Source organism: Phyllostomus discolor, chromosome 14, assembly GCF_004126475.2.
Source record: "Phyllostomus discolor isolate MPI-MPIP mPhyDis1 chromosome 14, mPhyDis1.pri.v3, whole genome shotgun sequence".
Taxonomy (NCBI): domain Eukaryota; kingdom Metazoa; phylum Chordata; class Mammalia; order Chiroptera; family Phyllostomidae; genus Phyllostomus; species Phyllostomus discolor.
In genome coordinates, this window is record NC_040916.2 from 26,894,570 (window position 1) to 26,920,336 (window position 25,767).

Sequence of the window (25,767 nt, forward strand, 5' to 3'; positions counted from 1 at the left end):
GGTTTCTGATTTTGTATCCTGCAACGTTATTGAGTTCACTTAGTAGTTCTAGTAGTTTATCTTTTTGGTGGAGTCCTCAGGCTTTTCTGTACATTGTGTCATGTGATCTGCATGTAGTGAGGGTCTAACTTTCCCCTGTCTGGTTTGTATGCCTTTCCTTTCTTTGTCCAGTCTGACTGGGGGCTACACCCCGAGTACCGTCCTCAGTGGAAGTGGCCACAGTGGGCATGGCTTTCCTGTTCCTGATCCCACCAGAAAAGCTTTCAGCTTTTCACCAGAGTATTATGTTGGTTGTTGGCTAAGTAATCATGTTTCTTAAAAAGTTTTTATTTATGTTTGTAACAAAATTGAATGCAATGTAGGCATTTAAACTGTGTCTGTATTTTTCTGTTGTAGATTTTTCTATGTTGAACAGCATTAAATATAAACCTTTGTGTTAATGCCTCATTTTTTTATGTGTGTTTTGAGAGTAATTCCTGCATGTTTAATTTGTGGTAAAAGGATGAAACATTTTTAAGGCACTTGGTACAGATATGTGACCAAACATATCCAGAAGGATTTACATTTATATTAAGCAACATATATGATCACTGTTATAAATTATTCATGTATTATCCATTTATGTATTTTTCATTTTAAATTTGTCTATAATCAGAAATTAAAAAAAACAATACATATTCTTCAAAATATGCGAAAATACATACCGCACTTGGAAAATTCTTAATTAAAAACATGCAGTTAATTTAAAAATCATAGGGTGCCAAGGACTTCAGCTTCTGCTGTGGATGGAATGGGGGCCCCTGGGAGGGGCTGAGCAGGAGGGAGGTGAGGGGTCAGGACGTCCTGGCTGCTGTGAAGAGCACGGCCTGCAGGGGGCAGCAGTGGCATGGGGGACTAAGAGCTGAGGGGCCTGCCTTCCTCAGAGGGTGATGCTGAGGGTGCCCACACCTGGCTGTGGCAGGGAAGTGTGGGTGAGTGGAAGGACTTCTGAGCACGTCACACAGGAGGGCCCCGGCACTCCCTGGTGGAGAGGGTTAAGGTACGTGCACTACCGTTCCATGTTTCATGGGTGATTTCCATGTTGGGATCCAAGGTTAGGAGACTCCCCAGGAGATATTTGCAGAGGAGGCTCTCAGTCAGCAGGGATCCTGGTTGCACCCGGGGTCGGCCCTAGGGAGGCAGTGCCTCCACGTTGAATTCTCCTCCTTCTCCCAGGTCGTCACTGCTACCCAGCCCCTCCTGGTGTCTCTGTCTGTCTGCACAGCAGGGAAAGATGGTGAGGCACCTGGTCCCCCGCCTGCCGGCCCTCCCTGTCTGCCTCGCCGTGGTCCAGCTGCTCAGCCCCTGCTCAGGTAGGACCTGCTCTGCGTTCGTGCATCTGAACCTTTCCCTTGGGGCCCAGTCAGAACCCTGGACTCCCCCCACCCCTGCAAGGCCCGTCCAGACACACCTGTGTGAGGACTGAGTTCCTGTCTAGGTGTCTCTCCCCTCGCCCTCCCTGCTGGGGCACCCCCTGGTCCTCTGGCCCCAGCTCCCTCTGAGGGAGCCCCCCCTTCTGATGACCAGCTCAGTTTGCTGTGGTTGGACCCCCCGAGCCCATCGTGGCCATCGAAGGTGAAGACGCTGAGCTGCCCTGTCACCTGTCCCCGGAGATGAGCGCTGAGACCATGGAGCTGATCTGGGAGCGAGCCAGCCCCAGGCAGGTCGTGCACACGTACGCACACGGGCAGGAGGACACGCCGGCAGCAGAGTATCGAGGGAGAACTTGGATTTCAAGAGAGGACATCACTGTGGGGAAGGCTGCTCTCTGGATTCGGGACATCAGAGCCTCTGACAGAGGAACCTACCGGTGTTATTTCCAAGATGGAGACTTAAGTGAAAAAGCCAAGGTGGAGCTGAAGGTTGCAGGTGAGCCTCAGGTTTGATCTGTGCTTGTTTCCTGTGGGGTCAGGGGCAGAGGCTTCAGGCCCACCTGCGAGCACTCTCAGCTCCCCACCAGCACCTGCTCCCCTGTCTCCCTCCCTACTTCTCTGAGGCCCGTGACAGACCCAGGTCGTCCCCCAGGAAGGGCTCCTCCTGCATCCAGTAAAGAGTCCCTCACGCCGCCCTCCAGGTCTCAGCAGGGAAGTGGAGGTCGGGGACAGGAAGGAGGAGGACACCTCCCCACAGTGGGTGGCACACAGGTGTTTGGGTTCAGTGTGTCCCAGACAGTGGCTGTGGGCCCCCAGGTGCCCGCTGCTGTGGGTCCAGGGTGCTGAGCTGCAGGGACAGCACCTGTGGTGCCCACACCCTCCAACCAAAGGTCCCAGGACACACGTGCAGTTGAACAGGGTGTGTCCATCCCTGGAGCAGGGAGGGGGGATGCACACATGAGGAAACCAGGGTGTCTCAGAGAGGGGGTGTCAGGGAGGATCTGGTGGGACCTCTAGGCTGTCAGGGGACTTGGGGGATGTGGAAGCAGGGCTCTGCTCTGGCTGGATGCTGTCAGGAAGGTGCAGGGTGTCACGGGTCACTCCCAGCCAGGACAGGGAGGGTGGTCACTGCTGAGGTCTGCACACTGTTCCTGCTTCCTCTGTGCTCAGACCGACTGCTGAGTGGTCTTGACTGTGTCCTGACCCCTCCCAGTGACAGAGTGACCTTGTCTGAGGTGCTGCCCCATGAAAGTGCTCGTGTCCTCGTGTCAGGGCTGCACTGCATTCTTTCCATGTGGCCTTGGCCTTGGATGGTGCATTGGGAGCCCAGCAGGTGATGGGAGGTGGGGGTCCTGGCTTTGTCCTGCAGGGCCTCGTCAGGCAGACTCTGTCCCTCCCTGGAGACCACAGCTCCCCTTAGGGAACCCCTCCCCGAGGGACTCTGCTCTTTCAGGTCTCGCACAGGCTGCTCCCCCCGCCCCTTGGGTGCTGAGGGCTAGGAACAGGCAGTAACAGCTCTGCTGCCCCAGGGCCTGGGTCAGCTCTGTTCTTTGAAGAAGTTGTCTCCTTTTCACAACCACATCCCAGCAACTTCCCTGGTTGGGAGACCCAAAAAGAGGCTGACAACAGTAGCATTAATTACGGCAAGACCTTACTGAGGGGACCTACACGCAATGCAGAGCTTGGGCGGCGGCAAGACAAGCGCATATCTTCCCCCCACACACAGGGCAGGGCAGAGGCTCACACAGGACAGGCGGGAAGGATAAGGGGTACTGGGGTGGGACCTGCTTCAGATAAGGGGGAACAACCTCCATGCTTGCCCAGGGTGGAGTGAGTGTCTGTTCCAGGAACCAGAATGTCTGGGCCATGGGGGAAGGGAGGGTCCAGCAGTCTCTGAGGGGATTTAGGGGAAACAATGTTACTTCCAGCCCAGATCCCCCTGGATCCGGCACGAGGGTCCAGTGATGGTCAGGCAGGGGTCACACTGTGGGTCAGTGTCTCCTGCACAGCACACTCTGGGACCAGCTCCTGGGGAATCCCTGCTGGGCTCATCCAGGGTGGGTGTGCCCCTCCCTGCTGTGGAGACCCCCACCAGTGCAGAGGGCTCCCCAGGATTCAGACTCACTGTCCCTCCCCAGCGCTGGGCTCTGACCCCCACGTTGACATGAAGGGCTACGAGGCTGGAGGGATCCGTGTGGAGTGCACGTCTGCCGGCTGGTACCCGCAGCCCCAGATCCAGTGGAGAGACGCCAGGGGACACAGCTTGTCTGCTGAGGTGGCCACAGAGGCTGCAGACCCCCAGGGCCTCTATGCAGCCTCAGCCTCTGTGATCCTGGAGGACAGCTCTGGGGAGGGGGTCTCCTGTGTCATCAGAAACCCCCTGCTGGGCCAGGAAAAGTCAGCCAGGGTTTCTATCCCAGGTGAGTGCCCTGCCCACTGCCCTGGGCTCCTGGGTGTCCCTCGGGGAAGGTGTGGTTGTCTGCTGCTGACCTGGGTCTGTGCAGAGGACAGAAGGGACAGAGCAGGGACCTGCTGCTCCTTCCCCATGAAGCTGTTCATGTCACAGACACCTTCTGAGCACTTCCTGCGGCCACACACGGTGCCAGGGGATGGGAACTGGGGACAAATGGTCAAGATCAGCAAAGACATGAGAAAAGGGGAAAATATGTACCATGCAAATCTTAGGAAAGGGGCTGATCTCCTTAATCTATAAAACAACCCAGTAGAACAACAATGAAAGAACAGGAATGATCAGTTCAGAAAACGAAATGACTCTGGAAAGGATGCGGAATCTCACTGTGAGACCGGCTACAAAACAGAAAACAAGGCCCTTGATCGTGGGATTGTGGGGAGACAGTCACTCTCAGATGTCTGTGGCTATTATCGGGTATATATTTGGAATATATTTTCACTACTTCTGTAGGGGTAATAAAGCATTTGTTATTCAACATCCTTAATCATTGGTCCAAACTCCAGCTTCTGAAATCTGGCAGATCAGCCTGCATTTGTGTGAAATGACCCACATAAAAGGTTATTTCCTGTATCATTAACCATTTTAACAAAGAGCCAGAGACGGTGCAAGTGCCCTCGAGGGGCCGTGTGTGCAGGGGGCGCTGCCCTGTGAGAGCAGACACAGACCTGCCCCCTGTGCTGAGGCGGGAAGGTCGCCCAGACCCGGGGGAGCAGAGCGAACCTGCAGAGTAGCCGGTATAGACTGACATGCTTGGTATGAACAAGAAAAAACATAAGAATCTATTTATATTTTTAAAATTTAACAAACACTTCCATGGAACTCACTGTGTGTCAGGCACTGGATAAGCATTAATTTAATCCTCCTAGTGAACAGGACACCAGGAAGGAATGGTTGGGTCATTAGTTCAAGGTCACAGAGCTAGTCAGGCAGAAGATCCTGAATTTGAAGGCTGGCCCTCCAGCCCCAACGTTCAGGTTCTTAATCACCAGAGTAAGATTCTAACCAGAAGCTAGTCAGTGGGGGGCGGAGGGAGTGGACTGAGATTTCAACGATTCTGTACGCCTTGTTGGTATTTGAACTGTTCCCATGTGAGAGGCGGACCTTTCCGGACACCACTGTGTGACGGTGAGGGGTCTGGGCACTTCGGGAACACAATGGTCTCTCAGCGGCTGAGGCTCACCCCTCGCAGGCCCCTTCTTCCGGAGCGCGCAGCCCTGGGTGGTGGCCTTCGCGGTGACCCTGCTGGTTCTGCTGGTGACCCTGGCGGGGGCAGGGAGTTTCCTTTGGAGACAGCAGAGGAAGACCGAGGTTCTGAGGCAGGAGAAGATGAGGGAGCAAAGAAACACCGGTGAGACCCCGCCGCAGGAGGGCGCCACCTCCCCACCCCAGCCGGCACCCAGCGCGCGGAAACTCCCCTGGGTCCTGCTCTCAGGACTTTCTTTTTCCTGCTTATTTTCAGAAAGGCTGCAGGACGAACTCAGTAAGTCCCGATCCCCAGCCCCGCGCATCCTGGGGACCCTGGTGACACACGTCACCGACTCCTCCTGTTGTACCCTGCAGGGTGGAGAAGATTCCAGTACGGACCACGTGAGTGCCCCGGACCCCCATCTCAGCCTCTCTGCTCTGATATTTCAGCCCCTTCCGTCCCCCCTAACCGCCCAGGGGAAGGATGAGGACGCTGGTGGGGTGACCAGGCAGGGGTTTGTCTCAGTGGGGAAGGGGCTGCGGGTGTTTCTCCACCAGGGGACGCTCGATGCGGGCACATCCCGGCAACCCCGAAAGAAAAGGAGAAGGGGGAGGTGATCTGTGTGTGAGTCCTTCCCTCCCTGGTTGATTCACAACTCTGTAGACAACCAGGAAGAAAAACAGAAGGTAAGAAACGTGTCCCTTAAAAACAGGAGTGGCTGTGTCAGTTGTCACAGATTCGTCATCACTGCTAAAAAAATAGTACCTGAATTTTTCCCATTAAGTTGCCCAATTGTTTCTGGAAGTGGTCAGGAAATCATACAGATTGAGGTGGATGGATTCTAGCACACAGGTGCACACACGTGTGCCCAGGGTGACCCTATGCCCAGGTGCACCCAGGTCCTGGAGTAAAGTGGTCACCCCTCATCCGAGGGGGATGTGGTCCAAGATCACAGGTAGCACCAAGCACTGAGTATATGAGGTTTTTCCTTTTCATGTAAAGGAGGCTTCTCATTGGCACACCTGCATTGCAGCATCACTGTTCTTGAAGGTTGGAGTCGTTATTAAGTAAAATACGGGCAACTGAACAACAGCGCTGTGATACTGGGACCGTCCATGTGTCACAGAGATGCTCTTCAGTGACTAAGGGTGGGGAGGACCCCCAGGGTGGACGTGCTGGACTCGGGGGGATTCCTGAGGGGGCAGGTCGGAGCAGACAGCAGGGGACCTCCTCACCCTGCTCAGACTGATGTGCAATTTAAAACGTACGAATTGTTTGTTTCTGCAATTTTCCAATTTTTATTTTCTGGCTATGGATGATAGAAGGCAAACAAACTTTAGAAAACAAACTGTATAAGCAGTGCCTCCTGCACAGACAGGGACAGGACAGCTGTGCGGTGACTCTGGGACAGCCCCTGCAGGGTGCCTGGGGGTCCTGAGCTGCAGCTGATGGAAAGAGGAGGGGGAGCGGGGAGGGAACAGGCAGAGGGAGAGGTGGGGAGGGTGGGGGGCACACAGGAAGATGACAGGGGGCACAAGGGAGAGGAAGGAACCGACCCAGACATGACAGCTCAAGTGACCGTCTGTCTCCATTGCAGGTGAGCAGTCTCTGGCCTATGCAGGTGAGTGAGCCTGAGGCTCTCTGGTTTCCCGGCTCCTGTGTGGGAAGCACGTGCAGCCTTTCCTGCTGGGGGAGGGGCCATCCCATCCAGCTCAGAGGCTCATTCTCTGTGTCTGCACCACCCCCTCCTGTCTGGTCACTCAGAGAGGACCTTCCAGACCCAGTGTCCCCTCACCCTGCTGACACCCACGCCCACACCCGGCACAGCCTGGTCGTGTCCCCACGGCCCCAGCATGACGGAGGGAAGCCCAGCACTGGGAGAGAGTCCAGCCTGGTCCGCAGAGCTGCAGATGAGGGGAGTGGACGATGGAGGGGACTGAGGAGAGGAGAGAGAAGAGGCTCAGTGAGGACAGTGGGCGGGGGGGGACAGAAAGAGTGACCTTTCCTTGTCTGTGTCTCCTTCCTTCCAGAGTGGAAGACGGCCCTCTTCCAGCCTGGTGAGTGGGTCCCTCTGTGTCCCCAGGACAACCCCCGAGGGCCCCTGCTCCCTCTTTCCTTCCAACTGTTGACTGGGACAGTTCTGGGGGGTGACCTGAGGTCATGGTCTCAAAGGTGTGCCCACCTGCTGCCCAGAGCCCAGGGACCAGGGACAGCAGGTGCCCTGGGGCCCACAGGTCTCTGTGGGAGGAAGAGGCAGGAGGGGTGGGGCTGGAGGGAGGGGCTGCAGGGAGAGGGAGGGGGGACCTGACCAGGCTCAGGCTGCCCCAGGTCCTGCAGGAAGAGACTAGGGGGGACGGCAGGAGGCTGCTCAGTGAGGGCACGACCGCTGTGGTTCCTTGGCTTTGCTGATGGTCCCCTTCAGGGCAGGTCGGGGCCCCACTCACTGGAGTTTGGCCTCCAGCCCAGAGCCTGGTCTTGAAGGCTGGGGCTCTGAGGTCCAGGAACCATGGCTGACCCCACGCCCTCTGACCCCCTGCAGCGGATGTGTTTCTGGACCCAGACACGGCGTATCCTGACCTCCATGTTTCTGAGGACAAGAGGAGCCTGCAGCCATCATTCACACGGCAGAACCTGTCAGAAAACCCTGAGAGATTTTGTGGGAATCACTGTGTGCTGGGCTGTGAGACATTTATATCTGGGAGACACTTCTGGGAGGTGGAGGTGGGGGGCAGGGCACAGTGGTATGTTGGGGTGTGCAGGGAGAACGTGGAGAGAAAACACCGGGTTAACATTAACCCAGAGAATGGATTCTGGGTCATGGGGCGGTATCCTGGGAGTGACTACCGAGCTCTCACATATCCCCGGACCACACTGACCAACGTGAGCCCCCCTGAGAGGGTGGGGGTTTTCCTGGACTGGGAGCTGGGGGAGGTCTCGTTCTACAATGCCCTCGACGGGTCTCACATCTTCACCTTCCCGCACACCCGCTTCTCTGGGCCTCTGAGGCCTGTTTTTGATACTTGGACCTTGGATCCCACTCCCTTGACCATTTGCCCAGCGCAGAAAGCAATGGGGGGGTCCCTTGTGCCTGACCCAGGGCCTGACCCTTCCCTGGAGACCCCAGTGTCCCCGGGCTCAGCTGGTGGGAATGGGGACCCTCAGGCTGAAGAAACGTCTCTGCTTCTCGCTGCCCCGCCTGGGGCTGAGGGCCTCCTGGACAGCAAACCTCTCAGCAGGAAGGGACTGAGGACGTAGAGAAGGGACCAGCAGCCACTTTCTGAACCAGCCTGTGACTCGTGGGCACAGAGCAGACCCACCCTCCCACCCCCCACCTGGAGGTGCTCTGTGAGCAGGACAGTGGGGGAGGGGGCAGACGGACATGGAAGGTTCATCACACGGTGGGACCCACGTCCAGGACAGGGACGCCCACCGCTGACCACCACTGAGGTTCCCGAGGTTCCTCTCACCTGTGGGTCCTGGGGAAAGGCCGCTCTTCCTCATCATCATCATCATCACTGTGACTGTCCACCATGTGTCCCCTCCCCTGGCATGTGGGTGTCAGGTCACATGTGTTAAATAAAGTTGTCACTCATCTTCAGTCTTCAACTGAGTATCTCCACCTTTGAGCCCCTAGAGCTACCTCACTAGCTTCACAGTTTAACTCATTAAAACATTTTCTCAGAATCCTTATTGTGTTGGTTTTGTATTGCTGCTGTTATAAATAACCACACATTTGATGACCTAACACAACACACATTTATTTTCTTACAATCTTGTAGGTAAAATTCAGCATGGCTTTTCCCAAGCTAAAGTCAGGGTGCAGCAGGCTGGGTCCTTGCTGGAGGACCCAGGGACCCATGTGTCTTCCTGACTCTGGCTGCTGGCAGAGCTGAGTTCCCTGCAGTGACAGGACCCAGGTGGCCCTCCTTGCTGCTGCCAGAAGAGCTGAGACCCTCCAGGCTGGGGACGTCTGGGGTCGTTCTCCCAGGGACAGATGTGAGGGGACAAGTCAGGTGAAGGGAACCACAAGGGGACAGAGTCCCAGGAGCGGAGTCACTGCTGGTGGGGCCCTTGCTCGTGAGCTACCTGCAGCGTCGACGGCATCAGGGGGAATGGGAGGACTCCAGAGGGAGGGTCCAGGCACAGGCGGGAAATGTTATGACTGTGCTTTAGGGAGATCCTTCTAGAAGAAATGGACCCGATGGCTGGACTGGGATCTGTGGGACCCAGGAAGGGAGCATCCTGCGGGGGTCCAGGTGCTGGACCCAACGAGGCCATCTGCTGGCCGACCCGTGAAAGGACGCAGCCAGAGCCATTGGCTGCCCAGGGGCCCTGGGCCTGGGCCTAAGACCTTGTCACCCATGACGGGCATTTCCCTCTTCCGGCTGCTGTTCCCAGGACTGCAAACGACTGGAAAGTCACGCCCTGTCCCCCGCGGGGTTGGCTGGGAGGGACGCGCCTGTCGCCCCCGCCTGACCACGGGCAGGGAGAGTTCGCGTGCAGCCCCGGTGCTCTGCGCCGCAGGGCCCGGCTCCCGCTGGATTTACCCTCTGAGCCAACCGCGGGCCTGTCCGCAGCTCCCTGCCGGCGCCCACGGGCCCGGCCGATTCAACAGCAACAGTGACCCCCTGACTGGGGGCAGGGAAGGGATCTGCTCCGTGCAAACCGGCTCCACTGGGACGGAGCAGCGTGTGGGAACCGGGCTGTGTCTGCGGTGGGCGGGGCCAGGAGAGGAGGGTGTGCGCTGATTGGTGGGGAAAGGTGGGGGCAGCTCCGCCGCAGGAGGTGACTCCCCAGACTCGGGCGGGCGTGGGGACTGTTGACCCGGGACCCTTATCCTGCCCCAGACCCCGGGTGTCACCCTGCAGTGACACAGACACGTGAGAGAGGCGGTTAGTTAAAGTCCACGCAGTCACCAGAGTTACTGACGGGCTCTTCCCTGGGCCCCGGGGACCCCCTCCTCTTCCCCCGTCTAGACCTTGGGGAGAACACTCGGTTTCAAAGGCTTCCCGTCCCAGACAGTGGAGACGATGCACAGAATGTCACGGTCCCCCCTCCTGTGCTGGCAGATGTTTCTTGGGATGTCGGGACACCTGGCATAACTCGGGGACCAGGCCCAGGACGGCCGAGTCAGCGGGGGAGACGTGTGACCCGCCCCTCCCTGCCTTGCTGCGCTCTTTCCCACAGAGCAGCTCAGCGGAGAGTCGAGAACCTCCGCCACCAGATGCCAGGGCGGGGCCGGAGGGGCCTGAGTCGGTGCTTGTCCTGGGTCCGGCTGTCAGGGACCAGCCATTGGAGGTGGCCGTGACCTTTGGAGGAGGGGCCAGGGACCTGGGTCAGAGTGTCCACGAGATTGGGGATGACCATACGTTTGGAACCCGGGGACACCCATGTAAAAACAATCCACTGATCACTTTGAACACAGGACTGAAAACTACTCCCACATCCATATGTTAAGCACAGCTTTGGTGCCTGGAGCATTTCAGGACTGAGTTCCTCATGACAGGTGTGTGCAAGTTCCCAGGGAGAGGCGTGCTGATGTCACACCTTAGTTTAAAAGGCTCCAGGTTGTTACAGAAAAGACGACTCAAACGGCTTCGGGGTTTGTGAAGTGAAGTTTTATTCACGAATGCGGACCCAGAGGAGGCAAATTCCAAATTCTGGGCTCCAAGCTCAGGCTGGGGCATGCTTATATTCTTGTTACAAAGGCAGGAGGAGGAGGAGGAAGGAGTGCAGCTGCTGGAAGCTGGAAGCTCAGCTATGTCCTGTCACAGTTCCCCCTTTGATGCTGTAAGGTGCTTTTACCCCTTTAGCATCAGCATATACGTGGCTATACGGCTGAGGTGCTGGGGAGGGTTGCAACTGCTGATACTGGCGTTGGTACCGCTGGAGGCTAGCAGTTTGGCAGCTGCCCCACGAGTCACTGTGGCCCCAGGTGTTGGACCAAGGTCCGGAGGATGCAGGGTCCCATATGCCTGACACCTCCAGGCCTGGTATCCTGTGGTCCTGGATGTCACTCCAGTCCAGTGTACCTTCCCTCCCCAGGTGCAGAGGGACTGCTGTGCCTGAACCCAACCCGATGGCATGTCAGTGGAGGAGCTGAAAGCTGACCCTGGGTGATAGTAAGAGACCACTCTACCACTGAGCATAATCCTGTGCCCGGGGGTATTACATTTGCAGGCTGGGGCTGGGACAGGGGCCACAGCATACAATAAACCCACATGCAGAGACCAAACAGAGAGAAACTATTCCTAGGGTGATCCGCTTTGTGGGATTCCATTCTGCAGGAGCCACAGTCACTAGTCCAATTCCCAATAACCCTCTGAAGGTGCCAATCAAAGTCAGGTGCCCTGGGGAACAATGGTGCATTCCCTGGTGTCTTCTTGACTGGCTCGCATCCTCCGGAGCCTCAGAGTGGGTATTCTAGTCGCAGGCCTAGTCCTCGGGTCCTCGGGATCTGCTGCTGTCCTGGCCCAGCTGTGGTGGATCCGAGGGGTGACTCCTGCAACCTAGGCCATGCTAGCGGCAGCAAGTCTGTCCAGGGCAGTCCAGTTTCCTGGTGGAATTTAGCTAAGGTTCCATTTTCGGTCTGCGCCCCTGATCACACCGTGAGCACTTCCGGCAAGCCTGGTTGCTGAGCGTTGGGCTGGGTGATGCACCAGAACCCCGAGGGAGCTCGTAGGCTGCTGGGGCAGGCGAACCTGAGGGAGCACCGTGAAGGGCCATGACAGAGGACCACGCGGACGGCAGTGGGGGCACTTCAGACACACAGTGCGTGCCCTCTGCAGCTCGACGTGAAGAGCAGGCATGTGTTCAGGATGTGCTTCTGGTGTTCTTCCTTAATCCAGCCAGGTGCTTCCACAGCGTGTGCGTTCCCTGCTGGCACCGCTCCTGGGAGGGGCCGCCAGGAGGAGGTCATCCATGTCCTGCAGAATCGTCAGGTCTGGCCCCCCTTAGCGAGGGGCTTCAGGTCTCCTGCTAGGGCTTCCCCACATAAGGTTGGGGAGTTCTTAAACCCCTGGGGCAGTCTGGTCCAGGTCAACTGAGTCTTGACCGCTGTGTGCGGATCTTTCTATTCAAAGGCAAAAATGGGTTGGCTGGAAGGTGCCACAGGGATGCAGGAGAAGGCATCCTTCAGATCAAGGCAGGTGAACCACGTTGCTGTTGGGGGAAGCTGGCTCAGGAGTGTGTATGGATTCGGGATGACCAGTGGAGGGTGATGGCTGCTTTGTTGATGGCCCACGGATCCTGGACTGGCCGGTACCTGCTCCCGTCGGGCTGCCATCATGGGTCTGGGCAGGTGTGGCCCCATGTTATGGAGCCAATCTTCTCCAAGCTCCCACGCAGGTGCTGTAACTTGGGGACCTGCCTCCCAGTTACATCTTGGGCGGGGGAATCTTTCTTTATCTCCCTGCACCAGATCATGGCCACAGCTACTCAGCATATCTAAGTGACCAGCTGAAGGCTATAGGTATGTCAAATGACCATGCCATGGATTAGCTGTAAAGCTGCTGCTGTACAAAACAGCCCTGCATGTTCTTGCTCTGTGTGTCCCTCCCCCAACTCACACCTGTGGGGGAAGGGGTGAAGACATCTTAAAATCTCCTGGATGCCTTGAGTTCTGGACCCCATTTCAAATGCCCATTTGGGGTTCCCCTTCTTGGCTGCACCCTGCAACAATCTCTCATTTCAGATATATACCCACTTTAAATTCCTTTAAAGGACAATGGACGAAGATCTTATCTTCTTCTGTTGCTTCCGGCTGGAAATGGATGTTGTTTTATCTACCCGTGGGTCAGGGGTGCCCTGAAGAGGGGGTGTGCAGCATGGAGGGAGTCCATCCTGTAAAGGGAAGGACCTTACAGAATCCTGGTCAGTTGGCTGTCACCAGAAAGTCACAGGCTCGGTGTCCAAGGGCTGGCATTACTGGACCATTGGCATCCTGGTCATATTCTGGAGGTGACAGATTTAGAAAGAGTTGGAAGGCACAATTAAATCATAACCACTAAATGACAAAGGCAGGAACTTAAGTGAAGAATGGCTTATCTGGAGGAAGGTATACAAGGCATGCTACACCTATCCAAAACTCTTGTGGCCCATTATACTTCACTCGGGCTCAGGGGAATATATTAGGATTTCCCTCTTCCAGATATCTGAACCCTTCCTGTACAAGCCATCAAGACAGAAAAGGGAAAATCAATTTTAAAGTGAAGCCCACAGATCGCCCAAACTGCTCGCCAACCCAACCACGTAGTTCAGCCAAACCATTGAGCTCCAGGGGGCAATGATGAAGATGGGCTCCTTAAGTGAGGCCTGTATTGCAACCAACCACTCAGGTAATGAGGTCATAGGCATACGTCCTATGAAAACAGGAGGAGGAACACCCAGGTTAATTCACACAATAGTCCCCAAACCAGTCTCTGTGCCTGTGAGACTGTCTTTTGGGAAGACATTCAGTTGCGAGCTCTTTCCTGCAATGACACTCAGCAATGGCAATTTGACAGGTCCTCCGTACCTGTAAATTGTACATCTTTGATGATATTATAAAACCAGTTTAACTTTCAAACAAAAGACGCTTTCAAGACAGTTAGCTGCGTCATTTTGATATTTAATACTGAGCACTGTGATTTTCATTGAACCACAATTTTTCTCCTTAAGATCACCCTCACTGTTTTTAAAGGGACCATTTTGAGTTCTGCTTTTCATTTTGACTGTTCCTTTGCATAAACACACCAAGAGCAGCCTGGATCACTTATGATCCTTGAGTCTACCTTGCTGGCACTAACACAGGGGACCTTTAGATTGACTTCTCAGTCCACCCCTCAAGGCACAGAAGCAGAGCCACACATCCGCCATCTGGCTTTGCCTGTACCAGTTGTTTCACTCAGATCCTTGAGGCTTCCATTGTGCCCACAGGTTCCTTTTTGGCCATCTTTCAGGAAAGCAACCTTCGTTCCTTCCCTGGAAAGACTGCCATGAACTGCACAACCAACCAAAGTACCAGGCTTTTCTTGTGGGCTTGCACTAGCTTCACAAGTCAATCCCAGTTCCTCAGGGCTTTCCGGTGACGACCAGAACCCATACATGCCTCCTTCAGGCATGATATTCCAGTCAAAGTCTTGGTTAACAAAACCACTATTAACGACTGGTCTTATTGGTTTTATGCAAAGAAACCTTATGTCTTCACTCACTCCTTCAGAATGCCAAACTCTGGAGGGATCAGGTAGGGAGAAAAATACAAAGCATGAAGGAAAATCTTTTTCCTTCTGATATCCACCAGGCTTCTCAAAACCTTCACTTCCAGACATTTTGCAACACTTACAAACCCTCTATTCTTTCTTTTATACAGCTTCTGATATCCACCAAGGTTGTATCTCAATGCCTTATACCTTCTATTACTAACTAACACCACGTAATTCCTTCCTAAAACACAGAGTTCCAGAACAATACACAGGTAGGGGCATTTTCTTGCAACAATGCGTCCATCAGTGCCTCACAGAGACATGCTCCTTCAGGCCCAGTCTTTTGGCAGAGACATGCTGCTTTGCCTCTGCCTGAAGCACTCATCACCCCCAAATGACCCTTCCTGGGTCCCGAGTGGCAAAGGCACTCTCCCCGACCAGTTACAGGTGACCTTTCCTAGGTCTTACAGGTGACCTTAAATAGGTTTTCAAGTACAGAGGGTTTCTGATCAGAAACAACACCAATGTTAGAAATTTGCTCTTTTCCCACAAAACCAGAGAACACATGGTTGAGGTTTCCTTTACTCCAGGCTTAAAACTTTACATTCTTTATATATAATTTTACTCATTCAGATTTAACCATCATTCTCTTTTAATCCTGGTTCCTTTCCCACTCTGGGAAGGATTGTACTTAAACTCAGCTTCTGGCAGCCGAAAGTCCCTGGCACTGCAGGTACCTTCCACTAAAATTCCCTAGATTTGCAGGGACATCCTGCAGTTTCCTGAAGCTCAGACCCTGCAAACACCCTACAGGACAGATGTTACCCTTGAACCTCAGTTAATGTCCTTCAGAACCAGAGCCATCCCCATCAGAACCAGTTACACAGAGAACCAGACTGATGCAGTGCCCGCACAGCGGCAGCACACAACCTATAATCTGAACAGAGCCCTTGGCCTGGCACCTTGCCCAGTTCCAAGGTGGAGGTGCTCTCACGTGACCCATCATCCTAGATGACGACAACCACCCACGCTCCACCCTCCACAGTGGGGCACTCACGTGGCTCTCCTCAATTTTACCCAAAATGGTGGCGCACCCACATGGCTTGCTGTCCGATCTCCAACATACATGCAATATAGTACTGTGGCAGACACCCACCCCCCCATGATGAATTCTCCCGATGGGCGCAGACAAACAAAGGAAAAGGGGATCTTTTGCACGCCCACCGCAGGAGAGGGCCCATCAGACTCTGTAAGCCTGGCCGGCTCGTGGAGTCACAGATACATTCACACTCACACTCTGAGTCACACAGAGTTTACAACTTTTCCTCCCCTGAGCAGGAGTCCGATGCTTTGAGCCTTGGCCCAGACTCCTGAATTTTTCTGGTTGAAAGGTGATCAGCCTCTCTCTCTGGTCTTAGGTCCGGTCCCCAGGGGCACTTACCAATTCCAATTGGAGCCTCAAACAGTTCGTGGTTCGTCTCTCCCCCTCCGCCCGGGTCTTAGAGCGGTCGGGGACGCAGCACGGGAGTCTCCACCCGGGAAGCCTGAAACAACCGGGGCACGTGCTCCTTCCCTTGCAGCAGAGCTCCCCCGCCGACCCGCATGCCACCCTCCCCCCCCCCCGGCCGCCTTCACCGGAGGCAAAATGCCTGCTCGAGTGAGTGTTTCCCGTTCACGGAACCAAAATGTTGCGGGAAATCACTCACACGCGGGAGAGATTGCGGAGCACGATCCGTTATTACGCGCTCGGGCTCAGAGGGAAATCCATCCCAAAATATGAGCAATGAGCTTTGTTTTCCCGGGGTTTAAATAGCCCCGGGCTTCCTGCCTACGTGGGGAAGCAAAGTTACAGAAGCCAAATGCGGGGTTAGGGTACGACCTTGAGATAACGGCTGTTGCCTAGAAACGGCTGCTGGTCAGCTCCTACCTAAGAATAGCTACTGCTCAGCTATGTCCTGTCACAGGATGGATAACTTTTTTCCTTCTGATTATTCAGTGTTGCTGTTGGAAATGCAACAAGTTTCTGATTTTCCTGCAACGTTATTGAGTTCACTTAGTAGTTCTAGTAGTTTATCTTTTTGGTGGAGTCCTCGGGCTTGTCTGTACATTGTCTCATGTGATCTGCATGTAGTGAAGGTCTAACTTCCTCCTGTCTGGTTTGTATGCCTTTCGTTTCTTTGTCCAGTCTCACTGGGGGCTACACCCCCAGTACCGTCCTCAGTGGAAGTGGCCACGGTGGGCATGGCTTTCCTGTTCCTGATCCCACCAGAAAAGCTTTCAGCTTTTCACCACTGAGCATTATGTTGGTTGTTGGCTAAGTAATCATGTTTTTTAAAAAGTTTTTCTTTTTGTTCATAACAAAACTGAATGCAATGTAGGCATTTAAACTGTGTCTGTATCTTGCTATTGTAGATTTCTCTATGTTGAACAGCCTTAAACATAAACCTTTGTGTTAATGCCTCATTTTTTATGTGTGTTTTGAGAGTAATTCCTGCATGTCGAATGTGTGGTAAAAGGATGAAACATTTTTAAGGCACTTGGTACATTATGTGACCGAACATATCCAGAAGGATTTACATTCATATTAAGTAACATATGTGATCACTGTTATAAATTATTCATGTATTACCTATTTATGTATTTTTTCATTTTAAATTTGTCTATAATCAGAAATAGAAAAACCATACATATTCTTCAAAATATGTGAAAATACATACTACACTTGGAAAATTTTTAATTAAAAAACATACAGTTAATTTAAAAATCATAGGGTGCCAAGGACTTCAGCTTCTGCTCTGGATGGAATGGGGGCCCCTGGGAGGGGCTGAGCAGGAGGGAGGGGAGGGGTCAGGAAGAGTTGGCTGCTGTGCAGAGCACGGCCTACAGGGGGCAGCAGAGAGATCGGGGACTAAGAGGGGAGGGGCCTGCCTTCCTCAGAGGGTGCTGCTGGGGCGGGCACCTGGCTGTGGCAGGGAAGTGTGGGCGAGTGGAGGGATTGTGAGCACGTTCACACAGGAGAGCCCCGCACTCCCCGGTGGAGACGGTTACGGTATGTGCACTACCGTTCCATGTTTCCTGGGTGATTTCCGTGTTGGGATCCAAGGTGAAGAGACTCCCCAGGAGACATTTGCAGAGGAGGTTTTTGGGTCAGCAGGGATCCTGGTTGTGCCCTCTGCCGGCCCTGGGGAGGCCGCGTCTCCATGTGAAATTCCCCACCTTCTCCCAGGTCGTCACTGCTACCCAGCCCCTCCTGGAGTCTCTCTCTGCACAGCAGGGAACGATGGTGAGGCGCCTGGTCCCCCGTCTGCCTGCCCTCCCTGTCTGCCTCGCCGTGGTCCAGCTGCTCAGCCCCTGCTCAGGTAGGACCTGCTCTGCGTTTGTGCATCTGAACCTTTCCCTTGGGGCCCAGTCAGAACCCTGGAGCCCCCCACCCCTGCAGGACCGTCCAGACCCACCTGTGTGAGGACTGAGTTCCTGTCTAGGTGTCTCTCTCCTCGCCCTCCCTGCTGGGTCGCCCCCTGGTCCTCTGGCCCCAGCTCCCTCTGACGGAGCCCCCCCTTTTGATGACCAGCTCAGTTTGCTGTGGTTGGACCCCGTGCGCCCATCCTGGCCATGGTGGGTGAAGTGGCTGAGCTGCCCTGCAACCTGTGCCCGAACATGAGCGCTGAGAATATGCAGTTGAAGTGGGTGCAATTCAGCTCCAAGCAGGTAGTGCACACGTATGCACACGGGCAGGAGGACACGCCGGCAGCAGAGTTTCGAGGGAGAACTTCGATTTTAAAAGAGGGCATCACTGTGGGGAAGTCTGTTCTCCAGATTCAGGACCTCAGAGCCTCTGACAGAGGAACCTACCTGTGTTATTTCCAACATGGAGATGTCATTGAAAATGCCCTGGTGGAGCTAAAGGTTGGAGGTGAGTCTCAGGTTTGTTCTTGGCTCATTTCTGTGGGGAAAGGGACACAGACTCGAGGCCCACCTGAGAGTTCTCCCTGCTCCTCACCAGCACCTGCCCCCCCACCTCCCTCCCTGCTTCTCTGACGCCCGAGACGGACCCAGGTTGTCCCCCAGGAAGGGCTCCTCCTGCATCCAGTAAAGAGTCCCTCACGCCGCCCACCAGGTCTCAGCAGGGAAGTGGAGGTCAGGGCCGGGAAGGAGGAGGACACCCTCCCCCGCAGTGGGTGGCACACAGGTGTTTGGGTTCAGTGTGTCCCAGACAGTGGCCGTGGGCCCCCAGGTACCCACTGCTGTGGGTCCAGAGGGCTGAGCTGCAGGGGCAGCACCTGTGGTGCCCACACCCTCCAACCAAAGGCCCCGGGACACACGTGCAGTTGAACAGGGTGTGTCCATCCCTGCAGCAGTGAGGGGGGACACACAGGGGAGGAAACCGGGGTGTCTCAGACAGGGGGTGTCAGAGAGGATCTGGTTTGACCCCTGGGCTGTCAGGGGACTTGGGGGATGTGGGAGCAGGGCTCTGCTCTGGGCTGGGTGCTGTCAGGAAGGTGCAGGGTGTCATGGGTCACTCCCAGCCAGGACAGGGAGGGTGGTCACTGCTGAGGTCTGCACACTGTTCCTGCTTCCTCTGTGCTCAGACCCACTGCTGAGTGGTCTTGACTGTGTCCTGACCCCTCCCAGTGACAGAGTGACCTTGTCTGAGGTGCTGCCCCATGAAAGTGCTCGTGTCCTCGTGTCAGGGCTGCACTGCATTCTTTCCATGTGGCCTTGGCCTTGGATGGTGCATTGGGAGCCCAGCAGGTGATGGGAGGTGGGGGTCCTGGCTTTGTCCCTGCAGGGCCTCGTCAGCCAGACTCTGTCCCTCCCTGGTGACCACAGCTCCCCTTAGGGAACCCCTCCCCGAGGGACTCTGCTCTTTCAGGTCTCGCACAGGCTGCTCCCCCCGCCCCCTTGGGTGCTGAGGGCTAGGAACAGGCAGTAACAGCTCTACTGCCCCAGGGCCTGGGTCAGCTCTGTTCTTTGAAGAAGTTGTCTCCTTTTCACAACCACATCCCAGAAACTTCCCTGGTTGGGAGACCCAAAAAGAGGCTGACAACAGTAGCATTAATTACGGCAAGACCTTACTGAGGGGACCTACACGCAATGCAGAGCTTGGGCGGCAGCAAGACAAGCGCCTATCTTTCCCACACACACAGGGCAGGGCAGAGGCTCACACAGGACAGGCGGGAAGATAGGGGCACTGGGGTGGGACCTGCTTCAGATAAGGGGGATCACTTTACCTGCTTGCCCAGGGTGGGGTGAGGGGCTGTTCCAGGAACCAGCATGTCAGGGCCATGGGGGAGGGGGAGGGCCCAGCAGTCTCTAAGGGGATTTAGGGGAATCAACCTCTGCTCTGGCCCAGATCCCCCTGGATCCAGCAGGAGGGTCCAGTGACGGTCAGGCAGGGGTCACACCGTGGGTCAGTCTCTCCTGCACAGCACACTCTGGGAACAGCTCCTGTGAATCCCTGCTGGGCTCATCCAGGGTGGGTGTGCCCCTCCCTGCTGTGGAGACCCCCTCCAGTGCAGAGGGCTCCCCAGGATTCAGACTCACTGTTCCTCCCCAGCGCTGGGCTCTGACCCCCACGTTGAAATGAAGGGCTAGGGGGCTGGAGGGATCCGTGTGGAGTGCACGTCTGCCGGCTGGTACCCGCAGCCCCAGATCCAGTGGAGAGACGCCAGGGGACACAGCTTGTCTGCTGAGGTGGCCACAGGGGCTGCAGACCCCCAGGGCCTCTATGCAGCCTCAGCCTCTGTGATCCTGGGAGGTGGCTCTGGGGAGGGGGTCTCCTGTGTCATCAGAAACCCCCTGCTGGGCCAGGAGAGGTCATCAGCCATGGTTTCCATTGCAGGTGAGTGCCCTGCCCACTGCCCTGGGCTCCCGGGTGGCCCCTGGGAAGGTGTGGTTGTCTGCTGCTGACCTGGGTCTGTGCAGGGGACAGAAGGGACAGAGCAGGGACCTGCTGCTCCTTCCCCATGAAGCTGTTTATCTCACAGACACCTTCTGAGCTCTTCCTGCGGCCACACACGGTGCCAGGGGATGGGAACTGGGGACAAATGGTCAAGATCAGCAAAGACATGAGAAAAGGGGAAAATATGTACCATGCAAATCTTAGGAAAGGGGCTGATCTCCTTAATCTATAAAACAACCCAGTAGAACAACAATGAAAGAACAGGAATGATCAGTTCAGAAAAGGAAATGACTGTGGAAACGATGCGGAATCTCACTGTGAGACCAGCTACAAAACAGAAAACAAGGCCCCTGATGGCAGGATTGTGGGGAGACAGTCACTCTCAGATGTCTGTTGCTATTATTGGGTATATTTTGGGAATATATTTTCACATCTTCTTTAGGGGTAATAAAGCATTTATTATTCAACATACTTAATCATTGGTCCAAACTCCAGCTTCTGGAATCTGGCAGATCAGCCTGCATTTGTGTGAAATGACCCATGGAAAAGGTTATTTCCTGTATCATTAACCATTTTAACAAAGAGTCAGAGACGGTGCAAGTGCCCCCGAGGGGCCGTGTGTGCAGGGGGCGCTGCCCTGTGAGAGCAGACACAGACCTGCCCCCTGTGCTGAGGCGGGAAGGTCGCCCAGACCCGGGGGAGCAGAGGGAACCACCTGTGGACCCGCTGGTGTGGAGTGCTGTCTGCGGTGTGAACAAGAGAAAATAAAACTATATTAATGTTTTTAAGATTTAACAAACACTTGCATGGCACTCACTATGTGTCAGGCACTGTATAAACATTCACTTAATCTCTTACCAATCAGGACACCAGGAACAGGTGGTTAAGTCATTAGTTCAAGGTCACAGAGCTCGTCAGGTGGAAGACCCAGAATTGGAACCCAGGTCCTCCAGTCCCAAAGTTCATGTTGTTAATCCCCAGATTAAAGTGACTCAGAAGGAGATAATAAAGGGCAGAGGGACGAGCAGTGCAGAGATTTCAGTGACTTTGTATACGTTCTTTTACATTCAAAATATTCCCTTGTGAGAGGCAGTTACTCCAAGACAACGGTGTTATGTTCCAGTGAAAGTTCTGGGCACTTTGGGGGGAGAACGATTGTTTTCAGTCCCCAGATACTCTGAGACCCAAGGTGGCGATCGGCTGAGAGCAATTCTTTGCAGGCCCCTTCTTCCAGGACGCGCAGCCCTGGGTGGTGGCCCTGATCGTGACCCTGGGCGTGACCCTGCCGGCTGTGCTGGGGCTCCTGGCGGGTTTGTGGCACCTCCTGTGGAGACAGCACAAGAAGATCCAGGCCCTGTCTAAGGAGAAGGAGAGGGAGCGAGCAGAGAAAGAAGCAGCTCAGGCGGAGAAAGAAGCAGCTCAGTTGGAGAAAGCAGCAGCTAAGAGGGAGAAAGAAGCAGCTCAGGAGGAGAAAGAAGCAGCTCAGTGGGAGAAAGAAGCAGCTCAGGAGGAGAAAGAAAAAGCTCAGGTGGAGAAAAGAGCTGCTCAGGCGGAGAAAGAAAAGGCTGAGGCTGAGAAAGAAGCAGCTCAGTTGGAGAAAGAAGCAGCTCAGTTGGAGAAAGAAGCTGCTCAGGCGGAGAAAGAAGCAGCTCAGTGGGAGAAAGAAGCTGCTCAGGCGGAGAAAGCACCAGCTCAGGAGGAGAAAGAAGCAGCTCAGGCCCAGGAGCAGCGGGAGCGAGGTGCCAAAGGTGAGGCCCAGAGGCAAGGTGGTCACTACCTCCTGGCCCCACCCCGCACGCACCAACTGGGTCTTCTATTCGATCCCCTTTAAAGGACTTTCTTTTCCTGCTTATTTCCAGAGAAGCCGCGGGACAAACTCAGTAAGTGGCGATCCCCGGCCCACACGTCCTAGGGTCCCTGCGTTACATGTCACTGACCCCTCACCTTGTTCCCTGCAGGGCAGTAAAGTTCCTGTACCGACCACGTGAGTACCCGAACCCGCATCTCAGCCTCTCTGCCCAGATAGCTCAGCCCCTTCCCTCCCTGCTAACGTCCCAGGGGAAGAAATGAGGACGCTCATGGGGGCACCAGGCAGTGGTCTGCCTCAGAGGGAACCGTCTGTGCCTCCCTCCACCAGGGGGCGCTGGCGCAGGACACCACGGAACCCCAAAAGGAGAGTGGGCGGGGATGTGACTCAGTGTGTGAGTCCTTTCCTCCCTGCTTGGTTCACAAACTCTGTAGCCCGCCGAAAGAAAGGCAGAAGGAGCGAAAAGTGTCTTAAAAACAGGAGTGGCCGTGTCAGTTGTCACAGACTTCCCGTCACTGCTGAAAAAATAGTATCTGAAATTTTCCCATTAGGTTGCTCCCTGTTTCCGGAGTAGGCAGGAAATAATGCAGATTGAGGGGAATGAATCCCAGCACACAGGTACACGTGTGTGCACACGGGGCAGCGTGTGCACAGACACACCCAGGTACTGGAGAACCTGGTCATCTCTTATATGACAAGGTCACGGTCCAGGTGCTCCAGGGGACGTCTGACCACAGATAGTCCCAAACCCTGAATACACCAGGCTTTTCCTTTTCACGTAAAGGAAGGCTTCTCCTTGGCACAGCAGCATCACAGCATCACTGTCCTTGCACGTTGGGGTCATTAATAGGTAAAATACGGGTGACTGATCACCAGCGCTGTGACACTGGGACCGTCCGTCTGACACAGAGATGCTCCTCAGTGACTAAGGGGGAGGACCCCAGGGTGGACGTGCTGGACTCAGGGGGATTCCTGAGGCGGCAGGTCGGAGCAGACAGCAGGGGACCTCACCATGCTGCTCAGACTGATGTGCAATTTAAAACTTATGCATCGTTTGTTTCTGCAACTTTTATTCACTGCCCCCAACCGTGGTTGACAGAAGGTCACTGAAACTTCAGAAGCTAAAGCGGGGATGAGAGGTGACGGCTGCACAGACACGGACAGGACAGCTGTGCGGTGACCCTGGGACAGCCCGTGCAGGGTGCCTGGGGGTCCTGAGCTGCAGCTGATGGAAAGAGGAGGGGGAGCCAGGGAGGCAGGGAGGGAACAGGCAGAGGGGGAGGTGGGCAGGGTGGGGGGCGCACAGGAAGATGACGGGGGGCACCAGGGAGAGAAAGGAACCGACTCAGAAAGGACCGTTCAGGTGACTGTCTGTCTCCCTTGCAGGTGAGGAGCGGTCTCAGGTCTATGCAGGTGAGTGAGCCTGAGGCTCTCTGGTTTCCCGGCTCCTGTGTGGGAAGCACGTGCAGCCTTTCCTGCTGGGGGAGGAGCCATCCCATCAGGCTCAGAGGCTCATTCTCTGTGTCTGCACCACCCCCTCCTGTCTGGTCACTCAGAGAGGACCTTCCAGACGCAGTGTTCCCTCACCCTGCTGACACACACGCCCACACCCGGCACAGCCTGGTCGTGTCCCCACGGCCCCAGCGTGATGGAGGGAAGCCCAGCACTGGGAGAGGGTTCAGCCTGGCCCGCAGAGCTGCAGATGAGGGGAGTGGACGTTGGAGGGGACTGAGGAGAGGAGGGAGAAGAGGTTCAGTGAGGACAGTGGGTGGGGGGACAGAAAGAGTGACCTTTCCTTGTCTGTGTCTCCTTCCTTCCAGAGTGGAAGACGGCCCTCTTCCAGCCTGGTGAGTGGGTCCCTCTGTGTCCCCAGGACAACCCCCAAGAGCCCCTTCTCCCTCTTTCCTCTCCAACTCTTTCCTGAGGGAGGTGACCTGAGGTCGTGGTCTCAAACGTGTGCCCACCTGCTGCCCAGAGCCCAGGGACCAGGGACAGCAGCTGTCCTGGGGTCCACAGGTCTCTGTGGGAGGAAGAGGCAGGTGGGGCAGGGCTGGAGGAAGGGGATGCAGGGAGGGGGAGGGGGGACCTGACCAGGCTCAGGCTGACCCAGGTCCTGCAGGAAGGGACTAGGAGGGACAGTAGGAGGCTGCTCAGTGAGGGCACGACCGCTGTGGTTCCTTGGCTTTGCTGATGGTCCCCTTCAGGGCAGGTCGGGGCCCCCACTCGCTGGAGTTTGGCCTCCAGCCCAGAGCCTGGTCTTGAAGGCTGAGGCTCGGAGGTCCAGGAACCATGGCTGACCCCACGCCCTCTGAACCCCTGCAGCGGATGTGTTTCTGGATCCAGACACGGTGCACCCCTACCTCCATGTTTCTGAGGACAAGAGGAGCCTGCAGTGGGCGGAAACATGGCAGAACCTGCCAGAAAACCCCAACAGATTTCGCAGGAATGAGTGTGTGCTGGGCTGTGAGAGCTTCACGTCAGGGAGACACTTCTGGGAGGTGGGGGTGGGGGCCAGGGCACCGTGGCGTATTGGGGTGTGCAGGGAGAATGAGAGGAGGAAAGGTGGCAATAAAATGGCCCCCGAGAATGGATTCTGGACCGTGGAGCTGAATCCTGGAAGTGACTACCGGGCTCTCACCAACCCAAAGACCCCACTGACCAATGTGAGCCCCCCTGAGAGGGTGGGGGTGTTCCTGGACTGTGAGCTGGGGGAGGTCTCATTCTACAATGCCCTCGACGGGTCTCACATCTTCACCTTCCCGCACACCCGCTTCTCTGGGCCTCTGAGGCCTGTTTTGGGGATTTGGAAAAAGGAGCCCACTCCCTTGACCATTTGCCCAGCTCAGAAAGCAGTGGGGGGATCCCTTGTGCTTGACCCAGGACCTGACCCTTCCCTGGAGACCCACATGTCCCCTGGCTCAGCTGGTGGAAATGGGGACCCTCAGGCTGAAGAAACTTCTGTGCTTCTCGCTGCCCCACCTGGAGCTGAGGGCCTCCTGGACAGCAAACCTCTCAGCAGGAAAACACTCACTGAAACCACGCTGAGTGACGGACTTCCCTGACACTCCCTCAGTTCCTACACACAAGCAGAGACAAGGGGCAGGCGGTGAGGTCAGGGGCCACCGGCGACGGAGCTGCCCTCGAACAGCAGCAGCTGACACTCACAGGTGACGTACCATGTCCTGGAGTCGTGCCAGAGGTTTCGTGGGAACCTCGCTGACCCTCGCAACAACCCTGGGAGGCAGCCGCATTTTGAAAGGGTGAAAACTGAGATGGGGCCAAGTTCACTAACACGCAATACCTGCAGACTTCAGTGCACCTGAGAGACATGTGGCCTCTGCCCCTCCCTCTGCCTCTCGTCTGTCCCTCTGCAGCAGCTGAGTGTCCCTGCTGGGCAGGGCCACAGAGCCCTGAGGGTCCCTTCCCAGGGCACCAAGGGTAAAGGTCATGTCATCACCACTGTGATTGTTCACCGTGTGTCCCCTCCACTAGCATATGGTTGTCATGTGTCATTTGTTAAATGCATATGTCAGTAATCACCGTAGCTGGTGTAGCTCAGTGCATTGAGTGCCAACTTGTGAACCAAAGGGTCACAGGTTCAATTCCCAGTCAGGGCATGTGCCTGGGTTGTTGGCCAGGTCTCCAGTAAGGGGCGCAACCCCCACTGAGAAGCAATCCCACATTGATGTTCTCTCCCTCTCTTTCTCCCTCCCTTCCCCTCTCTGAAAATAAATAAATAAAATCTTTTTTAAAAAAATTGTCAGTAATCTTCACTGTTCAATGCACTTCTAGATTAAGCTCTCAG

The 25,767-nt window shown here is 55.4% G+C and overlaps 1 protein-coding gene and 1 pseudogene across 1 annotated transcript; both read left to right on the forward strand.

The window, feature by feature from the left end:
* The first annotated feature begins 1,273 nt into the window (after window positions 1-1,273).
* LOC114489482 (butyrophilin subfamily 3 member A3-like) lies at window positions 1,274-8,386 on the forward strand. Its single transcript, XM_036015783.1, has 7 exons — window positions 1,274-1,352; window positions 1,567-1,908; window positions 5,075-5,233; window positions 5,345-5,644; window positions 6,669-6,692; window positions 7,102-7,128; window positions 7,611-8,386. The coding sequence occupies exons 1-7, from the start codon at window positions 1,274-1,276 to the stop codon at window positions 8,324-8,326; spliced, it is 1,647 nt and encodes a 548-aa protein (XP_035871676.1). The 3' UTR covers window positions 8,327-8,386.
* Window positions 8,387-17,472: 9,086 nt separating this feature from the next.
* LOC114489483 lies at window positions 17,473-25,024 on the forward strand (annotated as a pseudogene).
* Window positions 25,025-25,767: the final 743 nt, after the last annotated feature.

What these genes read in the sequence shown, in the direction of transcription:
- LOC114489482 (XM_036015783.1), top strand. Translation starts at nt 1,274, where the DNA reads ATGGTGAGGCACCTGGTCCCCCGCCTGCCGGCCCTCCCTGTCTGCCTC. An exon ending in GAGGGAGCAAAGAAACACCG is followed by an intron (nt 5,234 to 5,344) that starts GTGAGACCCCGC and finishes GCTTATTTTCAG; the next exon opens with AAAGGCTGCAGGACGAACTC. An exon ending in GCAGTCTCTGGCCTATGCAG is followed by an intron (nt 6,693 to 7,101) that starts GTGAGTGAGCCT and finishes CCTTCCTTCCAG; the next exon opens with AGTGGAAGACGGCCCTCTTC.